The sequence below is a fragment of the Nanorana parkeri genome, unplaced genomic scaffold (assembly GCF_000935625.1).
Source record: "Nanorana parkeri isolate BGI_ZX_2015 unplaced genomic scaffold, ASM93562v1 scaffold95, whole genome shotgun sequence".
Lineage (NCBI taxonomy): Eukaryota > Metazoa > Chordata > Amphibia > Anura > Dicroglossidae > Nanorana > Nanorana parkeri.
In genome coordinates, this window is record NW_017306363.1 from 269,717 (window position 1) to 281,506 (window position 11,790).

The window sequence follows — 11,790 nt, forward strand, 5'->3', positions numbered from 1 at the left end:
TTCCCGGCCAATCACAATTGAGCCGGCCAAAACAGCATGGAGTCGGCTGCCCGGGCAATCAGGAAGCCAGGTGGCATGTCATTACCCACCGCCCAGCTTCCTGATTGCCCGGGAAGACGGCTCCATTCCAGCTGAAGCACCGGTATCGGTACTTGGTGTTGACGAGTACCAAAACCAAAATATCAGTACTCGTACTCGATACCGAAAAAAATGGTGCATTCCTACTCTCGACAATGATGCATTTAGTAAGTTTTAGTTCACTAATCGAAATTAGTTTGCATGCCCGAAAATCCCAGCCTGAACACTAGACAGCCTTTCTCTACTGGACACTTTGGGCCGAAGTGACAGCTGAAGCGAGGTGAACGGCCTGCCGGAGGCCAGCTATAAGCCCCGCAAACGACAGCTGGACGGAGCCAGACGTGATCTCATGGCTGGCTCCGCCCAGTTGTAATGACAGTTTAGCGACCCCAAATAACCTGGGGACGCTGATCTGTCATTAAAAAATAACAACTATTCATTGGCCGGGACCTGCTAAAAGACTCTAGCAGATGCCGGCCAATAGGAAACAGTTGGACGGAGCTAGCTGTCACTGCTAGCTCCGCCCAATTGTTTTTATTTTATTTTTTTAATATTTTTTTTAAAATATTACTCTTTTCACAGATTTTCTATTCTGCTTGGTACCACGGAGGTACCGAGCAGAATAGCCGAATGCCTATGAGAATAGGGGAAAACGGCAGGGAGTGAGCTGCCAGAGCTTCGGCTCTGCCGATCCAGATGTTGGTTCGAAGTCGAAGTCCTTATGCACTTCTGCTCAGCCAAACATGCAGACTGAAGTGCAGCCGATGTACGGCTGATTTCAGCCGATGTACGGCTCAAATCAGCCGTACTGAGCCAGAGTGAATAGCCGAACGTAGTTCAGCTCACTTCACTTGGGCTCGGCAGCTTTGTGAATAACTCCCTTAGTTTTAGATTTGCGCCATATTATGTCCACTAGATGGAGCTGAAGAGCATAGAAAGTGCTCCTCAGCTCCATTTAGTGGCTATTATCAATGATAATCTAAATGAATGATAATCTAAAACTAAAATGTTTTATAAACGCACCTCTTTGTGTACAAGTTAAAGAATATGCACAGCTTTGGAGCAGAAAGCTTGCACATGGTACAACTTGTGTCAGTGTATCAGAGAAAGGGAAACATGGTAGTATTGTGCTGTTTGCTGTGATTTTTATTATCCATTAATCCCCAGCTTCAAAATTTGTGTTTTTATGCTTTTAGGCAGTAATATTCTGAAGGGATTATTTTAGGTGTTATGACACACTAAAATGATGTGCTATGTTTCGCTCTTTGTTTTGTAGCTTATTGGTGGCAGCAATCCAGTCTGCTGGACTTACTGAGACACTGAACAGAGAAGGCACTTTCACAGTCTTCGCTCCAACAGATGAAGCTTTCCGCGCTCTCCCAAGAGGAGAATTAAACAGACTGTTAGGTATGCATAGTGTCTTCAGCTCTCAGCAAGCTCCACAGAGAAATACATTGCTTAAAATGTATTCCATATCTTAAATTGAAAGTATCCAAACTATGTATGCATATGCAATAGAAAGTGTTTATCAGGTTGATGGGATTAGCTGCTTGTTTATTACTGGTAAAGTAAAACCACTTAATCTCTCCCTAGGTTAAAAGGTTGCCAAGCAACTTGACATAATTTAAAATAAGTTAACTGGATCCATCACTAATGATGACAAACTGTCATCTATAGTGTTAGCTACATGAACAATAATGTGTCAAATAGGAAGCAATCATTAACAATCAGTCACTAGAAAGACAAGAATGCTTTTGCAACAGTTCATCTGGATTCCATCTTTCTCTTTTTGACTCTCTATGTTTTTCCTTCTTCCCACTTCTCTCTCCACTGTCAGCTTTATGTCTTCTGTGTTTTGGGATTGTGAAATACTCAGGGCACCCTGGGGCATAGTGAGAAGAAGAATTCTGCTTTATGTGCCACGTCAGGACTATGTAAAGCACAACATAGCATATACAGTGCAGCAGTCAGAACGATGTAATGTACAACATATGCAGTACAGTGATCAGGATTATTTAACATACAACATAGCGTATAAAGTGCAGCATTCAGGATTATGTAAAATACAACATAACGTATACAGTGAAGTATCCAGGATTATGTAACATACAACATGCGTCTAAAGTGTAGTAGTTAGAATTATGACATGTACAACACAGTGTTTGAGTTACAGTGGTCAGAACTATTTATTGCACAGCACAGGCTACAGTGTGCAATGGTTAGGAGTGCTCCCTCCCTTGTGTTGCTGGTCAGATGTGAGTCCCTCCATAACCATTGTGTTCAGTGGTGAGTGTCCCCTTTTCCATTGGAGTTCAGTGGTAAATGCCCATAATGCATGCAGTGCCCCTTGTCATTGGTGGCAGTTATAAGCTTACCTGAAAAAAAATGCAGATGTCTCATGCTGCTGTATCCTGCCTGTTTAGTCTGTGCTGAGTAACATCCTACCAGAACTATGCAGGCATAGCAAGATATTACTTAGACAGATCCTGTCATCGTAGAACAAAGAATTGCAATCTGACAATGTTATATGTTCTGCTAGATGTCTCACTAGACCTGGGGCACCCTGCCTCTGGTATATTCATATTTGGGTTTCAACCATGGACTATACACAAAATTGTACTTTAACAAGTGCAAACACTAATATGCAAAAGACCAGAAGCTAATACAAACTTAGAGGTAAAGGTGCACCGGAATGAAAATTTCAAAACCGAAATGAAACCAAAAAAAAAAAAAAACGAAAATGTTTTTTTCTAACCTTTTACCATTTTTAAAAATATTTTTTTGTATTTTTTTTTATAAACCTATTGTGACAAACAGGTAGCCTGTCTTTTTAAGGGATGCCAAGATTGACTCATGGAGAGTCTGTCCAGGCAAGGAAAGGGTGCCCGATGTCAGGTGTCCAATTAGGTTTAGGTTGGTCCACAAAGGTCTAAGCCAGGGGTAGGCAACCTTGGCACTCCAACTCTTGTAGAAACTACAAAGCCCATGAGGCATTGCAAGACTCCGGCAGCCACAGGCATGACTGTCATTAACAGAGGCATAATGGCATTTGTAGTTTCACCACAACTGAAATGCTGAGATCGTCTACCACTGGTCTGAGCCTCAGGACAGGAAAAAGGGATTGGACTGGTCAGTAAGTGCTGCAAGTGGAAGCTGAACAGTGTGTGTGGACTTGAAGAGGACTGTCTGTGAAGGAAAAGATTAAGGCTGAGGGCTGGAGAAGTGGGTGCTGTAAGGAAAAGCCATGAGGCTGAATGCTTGTTTTGGAAGTGCTTGTACTGGAGTTCAGAAAAAGCTCTCCATTTTGAATGAGCCCTCACAATATAGTTAAATTGTGTAAAATAATAGTAATTTGTGAAAAGTAGTATTTGACTGGCCATTATACTGTAGGTAGTACTGATATCATTGCTGTTAACTGCTAACATTGCACTCTTTGTGCACTGCTATCAAACAGGGACTTTTGTGCTCATTATATATGCATATAAAGGGGACGTAAGTGTAAGTATAGTTAGACAAACAATGCAATATTTGCTACACTCAACAACAAATCTAAACAAGCCACAAATTCACAAGCTAAAGAATGAACATAAGTCCAGATCACATATTTTAAAACCAACTCAACGCTTTAATAAGAAAAATGTTACCATACTTCTGTGGAATGGAAGTGTCTAAGCATGAAATATTATGACACTGCTGGAGGGGTCTATAAAATTGCACAGCAAGAGGTCTAAAGCCAGTCAGCGATTAAGTTAAATGGACTGCAAAAGATGGATTCGGATAGCATGTTCATTGCTTTTCACAGAAAGCTACAAGAAAAGTGTGTATGCATGGTTTACATTTGCTCCAGATTAAACAAATATATTGTACTTGTGTATGATTTCTCATTCAGACTTGTCTGTTTGCAGTTAGGCAAATTGTGCAAAATTTTTATAAAGGACACCAGAAATATACAGAATATGTACTGCATTAAACAGCTTCCTATGACGTGAATTAGTAGTAGTTACTTTGAACACAGCAAACTTTTCATGCAATAGTTCAGTTATTGAAACTTTCTATAAAGCCAAAACCCTTTTTTTTCATATTGAATACAGTAGCGAAATGTTAAAACCCATCAATAGGGAATGGTTAAAACCCATTATAGTTTTCCTCCACTTCCTGTGAGTAGAACTATCTAACAAATGAAGTAAAAGCTTTCTTTGACAGTTGTCATTGGAACAAGTGTCCCCATTGGAAGATTAAGATTCTGATAACAACTTTTGGATTTTCCATCACTTTCAGTTCTGGTGACAGCAGTCACCTAAACAAACAGGAAGTTAATCTTCCCAGTCTCCCCAGACAACAATAAAAACATGATAGTGGTTCTAACATCTACTTATAAAGGTTTACCTTCAGATACACTTTAAACATCTGACAAACTTATCAGAGTATTTTACAAAATGCTTTAATATCTGCCCCCTTTTGTCAAAAATGTAGTCCTTGACGTCCATTAATTTTCATGAGATTTAGTATTTGTCCACCATCGAAAACCTTTATAGATTAGAGTGTCTGCCACATCACATTTTTTTGCAATGTGTATACTTGTACAGAGCTTTCAGGGCTGGCATGCAGGAGATGTGTTAGTGTTGTCCTAGTGAGTAAGATCAAAGTCCAACTAAACATAGGAACAAAAGTAGGAGATTCTAGGTCATTCTTGGTTTCTTTTACTCCAACAAACCTGTGTAACCCCCCCCACACACACACACACACATTTTTTCTGTCATCTGAAAATGATTCTTGTACCAAGAATAATTTAAAGGGTAACCATGATAACCATAACTAGCTATTTACCCTCATTTATGTAATACTTGCCAACTGTCATGCAGAGCTCAGATGAAGACACTATTCTCCCACTGCCTCCAACCTGTGTGGGACTTGGCACAGTTTGCTTCCTCTACAGCTGCATCAATGTGTAATCCAGTTAGCTAATGTTTATACTATTTTGATTTAAAATGGAAATTGCATATGTTTGGGGTAAACATACAAATTCCATGCTGATAACATCTCTAGTGGGAGTCATGCCTAGTACCCAGAGCTGCAAGGCAAGAGTGCTAACCACTTGGCCAACATGCTTTCCTATGTCAGCTGTAGTGTGATTGAGTGTTTTTTATTTTAGCTCACTTTATTATTCTCATGGGCATATTTTGGTGCAATGACCTTACATATATTTATGGCACTGGCAGTGATCGTTATGTAGCTGGAACATTTTATAACTCAGCAATACACTAATTCTCATTCTAATGCACATTAAGTCAAGTAGTACATTTAAAGATATATGTGTGCAGTAAATATTATTTTGAAGGGAATGTACAGGGTTGTGCTCTTGTGTTCCATTTCTGATAGTTGTGTCATTATACCGCTATAAATAATACTACTACTACTTTTGTGCTGGATGAGTCATGACCAGAGCCCTTTCCTCTCTGCTCTTGTCATACAGTGCGGTATAACCTTTCAAGTAGATGGAGATAGATGAAATGTAGTACACTGATGGGGCTTTTTATAAGAAAGTCCTGTATGCTCTGCCAATATTGAAGGGCTTTGTATTTAATGGTAATTTGTAAACGATATTTTAAATAGGCAGCAGTGAAATAAAAGAGTCATTTCTAAATTGGTAATATTCAACACATTTTAAACAACATTCTCCAAAACCATTATAGCTTCCCTTTAAGGACCCTGTGCAGCGGGGTATTTAAAATAACGTATCAGCCTCTTCATGTACAAAAAAGGATGGCAGTAGAAGTGGAATTGACCAAGCACATTTCAGTTCCCCCATTCCCCCTGTAAACTTTCCAGGTGTGGGAGGGAAGATAGTAAGTGTATCCGGTCATGACAGCAACAGGAAAGTTGTCCAGTTCTCAAAATTGTGTCCAGTGCTGACAAACCATTTAAACCCAACCTAGCTGCTGACATGATTGATTGATTGTCTATGTATTGCACAGGGATGATGAGGAACTTGACATTTTGATTTGGAGATGAGTACTATCCTCAATCCCCCTCATCCCCTCCTTAGTCCATAAGCTTTCTATTTTATACTCCAGGTTGTCAAACTTTCTTTTATAAAGAAAAAATTATACAACATTGTACACACAGTTTTGTAATATCCTTTGTGCCTCAAAGCCACTTTAACATAAAACAGGACAGTTTTTTTATTTCTTTCATGACAGCAATACATTTTTGTTCAGTTATAATACAAGGTTTGCTTGTATATCAGCAAACAGAAAGTATTACATAATCTCAACAACTCCAGGTTGCCGCACATACTCCATGTGTCCCAGTCCCTGGACATTAGGGTTTTTCTTAACAGAGCCACAGTCCACAGCCCTTCTCAGTACTGGTTAGCATCTTTCAGTAGATTCCACACCTCTAGTGTGACTCTTGCACACATCCCTAGTGTGTCACCGGCTCTCCAAGCCTCCTTGGCTGTCACCCATGTGCCTCCAACACATACACAGCCACCTGGCTCCACTCTGACTTCTGGGTGGAGTCCTTCTGACTCCTGAACACTTTTCCTCTTCCCCAGCTGGAGTTTTGAACATCAGCCAGCACCCTTTCCATAATTGCTGTGCACAGGTGTGCAATCACTAGGTGCTGGCCACTACTAAACCATTGACCCAGTAATGGAGATTTCATCCCTCCCAGCTCTTTCCCAGTAAAAGAACTTGCTTCCTGGAACTGCTCAGACTGAGAGTCCCCTACAACACCCAGTTGTACCGTGGGATACCACATGATACCACACCTTTTATACATTATTTTGAAGTTGAACTTGTTGTGATTTTCTAAACCTGCCAAAAAATCAAATGGGACATCGTGGATGTTCTGCATACAGTATATATACACAAGAAACCTGGCTCTTTCAAATGTCTGCACTAAGATACAAGTCCAGTTAGAGACCTAACCCTGCAATAATATATACACTGAGTGGCCAGATTATTATGACCACCTGACGTTTGTAGTCAAATTAGCTATAATTGGCTATAATTTCACGCTGAAGTTGCTAGAGGGCCAGACCATTATAAATGGGGAAGCAGGTTGTTTACCACGACAGTAGAAGTGATTTTTTTTTCCTGAAGATATGGGTAAACAACGCGATTTGACAGCCTTTGAACGTGGGATGATTGTTGGCGCTCGGAGCCATGGAGCGAGCATCAGCAAAACAGTAGAATTCGTTAAATTTCAAGAGCAGCTGTTGTTAAAGTGTTTAAAGACTGGACTGTCAGCCGAAAATCTGGGTCTGAATGTGCGAATTGTGGCCGTCAGCGACTAGTCAATGTTAGGGCAGAACCGAAAGTGGCAAGACTGGTACAAGACAACAGAAGGGCAACAGTGCCGTGTCAGATTCCTCGCATCACCTTTCAACATCTCGTGGAGTCACGAGGCGGCCCAACGAAGTCATCTCGTGGAGTTATCTTGTGGCCCAACAAAGTATTGATGGGGTGGTCATAATAATCTGGCCACTCAGTGTATACTGGTGCTTTAATGCAGTATCCATTATACTGTAGTATATTGGTTTTACAAGTAAAGTATAATATATATTTTGTGTTGCTTTGAAGGTAATGCCAAAGAGCTTTCCAATCTTTTGAAGTATCACATTGGTGATGAGATCGTGGTCAGCGGGGCAGTTAGCCAGCTTGTAAGATTAAAGTCTCTGCAGGGTGGAAAACTGGAAGCCGTCTCGGTAAGTTATTAGTGCTGATGATTTCTATGCTGTTTGAAAATTTTATTTAAAATGGAATCCATTCCTAAGAAAATATGAAATGTGTGATGTGATTGCACTCCCAGAAAATGATTGGGGTGAACATTTGTCTGTTTACAGCAAAGATCACACATCTTAAATGTTTAGGAAGCCCATTTCGAGAATAAGCACATGGCTTGTCAAAATTGGCTCTATGACTCTGGCACAGCCACAGTTTTATATTTTCTTCCCCATGTTTCTAAAAAACTGCTTACACCTCAGTGTTATCAGACCCTATGTAAGCCACATAACATAATGACACAATTCTGAAGTAGCCGTTTACACTTTGCTGGCTCAGAGATCAGGTTATAAATGGTAAAATATGTAAAAACATTTGACTTGCAGTTTCATGTGATGTTTTTACAGAGAAACTCCACACTGCATGTCAACAAACAGCGTGTTTCTGAAGCAGACCTGATGGCAACAAATGGCGTGGTGCATGCTATCAACACTGTGTTACAGCCACCAAGTAAGTTTAAATCAATGTGCCATTTGTACATGTGTATCTTTTATTTTTATATTAATATGCTAGAGCTGTCCTTCCCATATCAAATGTAATAGTAACCCAGATAGCAAGCAATTGAGCTGCAAGTTCGAAAATGACTTGCCAAGCTTCACAATTTTGTTGCACAATTACATCAAGTCTGCATTGCAAAGACCTGCAGGACTCTTGTTGTAGACTTGCCAAGCAAATTTGCTACAAATTCAAAAAGTGTCAACTAGAACTTGTGCTGCAAGTGTTCTGCAAGTCTACAACTTGCCAGGAATATGTGCAGCAAGTTAATACAATTACAATTTCACACGGCCACAAGTTTGTAGCAAGTTATCCTTGCTATCTGGGAAGCCATCATGGACATCAGTGCATGGGGTATAGTAGTTGCAACAAATTACTGAGAAATAAATACACGAATTATATCCCTTATTCAGTTTTCCATTGTTCTGTAGCAGTGCACTGAAAGTTTTTATTACATGTAAGCATACAAATACAAAACAAATTAAATAAAAGCCATTAGTAAATGTGGGTTACATTTACAGCCCAATCTCAGCAAAAGGTTAATAGCTCGCTGATATTGTATGAAGCATAATTTGTTTACTACCCAAAAACTATTACACCTGGCTAATCAAATGTTCCAGAATCATTTAAATCTGGTTTGCATATAGACCGTCTGACTCAGTATAAGTAAGATAATTTGAAAAAAATAATTATATTATCCCAAAAAAACATTTTAGCAACTTATTTGGTTCCAGTTTAAAGTCTGTTCTCTAACTGGCCACATGAAATTATACTAAACTTTGTGCAGTTTTGCATCGACACTGTCTTCAATACTAAACTAATACATACATGCCAGGCCAATGTAATGTGTTTAGTGAGGAAATAGAACCCCCATCTGTTGCAAATTAAATGTTGAAAGGTTTTCTGTTTTCAAGTATAACAGTGGGTTATGCGTGCAAGAGAGAGAAAAAGAGAGAGAGAGCAAAATTTGATGTAGAAACTCTGGGTCGCATCTGATGGCAGAAAAATAAACATATACATGAAAACAAAGTTCTTCATTAAGGCTTAGATAGAAATAAGGAATTACAAAATAATGTACTATATTTAGATAGACAAAAAGCCATTTCTATACACAGTCTGCCATCAGCTGGAGTGTGATGTTATCTGGTTTTGAGCGCCAGAAAAAGCAGGATTTTTTACTTAACAGTAAAATTAATTTATTGGACTACAGTTCAGGACACAGACAATTTATAGATAATTTGGTAATATGCGGGCATCATCAGGTGATTGGACAGTGGCCAGAGCTGTGAAAACCCTTATATAGCCCTTTCCACTTCAGGAAATCCTCAGTTTTTTTTAGCAAGCAATGGAGGATATAGAGGGGAAGGTGCTGTGTCCTAGACTTTATCCCCAAGAAATGGATTTGCCTGGTAAGTCAAAAATCCTGTTTTTTTGATCACACAGTACAGGACATAGGCAATTCATAGACAGGGCGTCCACAATCAATGCCCTGAGGGGTGGGCACACAGAAAAGCAACTGCCAACTGGCCCAAAACAGAAGAAAAGTAAGGAAAACCCCAACTCACATCACCAGAGGCAAGAATATCCACCTGGTAATACATATGAACCCAATTTTTTTAATGCATTACCTCTGTCCCGTACTGTATGATCAAGATACCTAGTCTTTCTAAACAGTGCTCAAGAGCCATCATGTCTGCCAGATCACACCTATATGGGGTAAAATACAGAAACCGATATTAATAGATCAGATTAACACACATAATATGCAACCCGTCTTAAAGTCCCACCAATAGTTCATGTTTTGTGAATATTCACAAATTTATGTAGATCTCATTACTGAGACTCATTAATTCCCCTGTACATATGTGAGGTTAACTGTCAAATAGTAGTAGTGCGATCAATATCACCAAATCTGACACTAATATCACGCTTCAGTGTTTCAATTTCCATTTTATATGTGTTTTCTAATCCTCTCATACAGGCATCAAGATCATGTTTAGTTGGTAAGGCCTTGATGTATCATTTACTGTCCCAGCTTTCTTTAGAGTCAGTGGACATTGGAGATTTGTTGTGAGCTGGAGGAGAGGGAACAGAGCTGTGTAGAGGGGGATATGCAGATCTCACCTGTTGTTGTGGGGAGTCTATTGAGTGTGAGGGGAAAGGAGGTCCATCTTGGCAGCGGTTTGCTGCATCATCTGTGAGGCCACATCAATTGCGGTGTTGTGAGAGAAGGAACCCTCGATGATATTCCGGTTTCGGTCCCTCCTGTCATTCTGTTGCTGTATGGAGTCTGCAGAATGTGAGAGAGATGAAGCGATGCTCGCCACCTTGGGAGTGGTTTGCGGGGTCATCTGTGAGGTAGCTCTGATCGTGGTGTTTCAGGAGAGAAAACAGCCGACGATGTCTTGATTTCGTCAGTTCCCGTCTATCTTTTTCTGATCCTTGCCTCTCCACGAATGAAAGAATCAAGCCTCTGCATATGATTAATTGACTCGTAGGAGCGGGAGAAGTCAGGTACATGTCTTACTCTGCCATGTGTTACGCCACACCCCCTCCAAATATTTTTTTCTAGTGAGAAAAGTCTAACCTTTTGTTCTTCTCTGTTTTTTCTCCATTTAAGATGTTTTTTTCTTCAACATCCCTCTATGAGCTGCTTGATCTGTGTGTACTGTGTTCAGGGCCGGCCTTAGGGGTGTGCGAGCAGTGCGGCCATGGCAACAAGGGCGCCGTGCGGCCGACACAGCTCGTCCTGGGGGCGGCTTCTCTCCCCCTCACCACTGGACGCTGGCCATCCGATATGACAGCGCTCCCTCGTCCGCCCCCTGAGCGGTTAGGAGATCGGAGCCGCTGTCATCCTGTCAGCTTCAGGATGACAGCGGCTCTGTGCGTGGCTGAGCGGAGGATCGGTAAATATCAGTGATATTTACCGGTCCTCCGTGTGAGAAGGACAAACACTGGAGCGATCGTCTGATCACTCCAGTGTTTGTAAATAACTGGGGACACATAGTGCTATGTGTCCCCAGTTATGAATGAACAGGCTGTGATTTACATCGCAGCCTGTTCATTCAAGATTTCACCAATGGGGAGAAGCACTCAGTACAGAGGCTCCTCCCCATTCAGAAACTATTGATAGTAAGTATGAATGGGAGGAGCCTCTGTACTGAGTGCTTCCCATTCATTGAGTGCTGAGGCTGCTAAAAAAGAAATTGAGGATTTGGTGTCCTCAATTTCTTTTCTATTTTAAAAGGGAAATGTCAGGGGTCTGTTTGGACCCCTAATATTTCCCAAAGCCCCCCCAACAGTAAAAAATAAATAAAACAATTTTAAAAATGATTTTAACCACTTCCCGGCCGGCCGTTGTAAAAAAACGGCCGGCCAGGAGCTCTCTAGATCTGAGCGGGCGTCTTTAGACGTCCGCTCAGCCACGCCC

At 40.7% G+C, this 11,790-nt stretch overlaps 1 protein-coding gene across 1 annotated transcript in view; it reads left to right on the forward strand.

Moving 5' to 3' along the window:
- Positions 1 to 11,790, forward strand: part of TGFBI (transforming growth factor beta induced) — a 59,720-nt gene that overhangs the window by 35,904 nt on the left and 12,026 nt on the right. Inside the window, exons 12-14 of the mRNA XM_018552685.1 lie at positions 1,355 to 1,485; positions 7,665 to 7,789; positions 8,213 to 8,315. Coding sequence (XP_018408187.1) covers positions 1,355 to 1,485; positions 7,665 to 7,789; positions 8,213 to 8,315 — 359 coding nt within the window. The remainder of the gene's footprint in view (positions 1 to 1,354; positions 1,486 to 7,664; positions 7,790 to 8,212; positions 8,316 to 11,790) is intronic.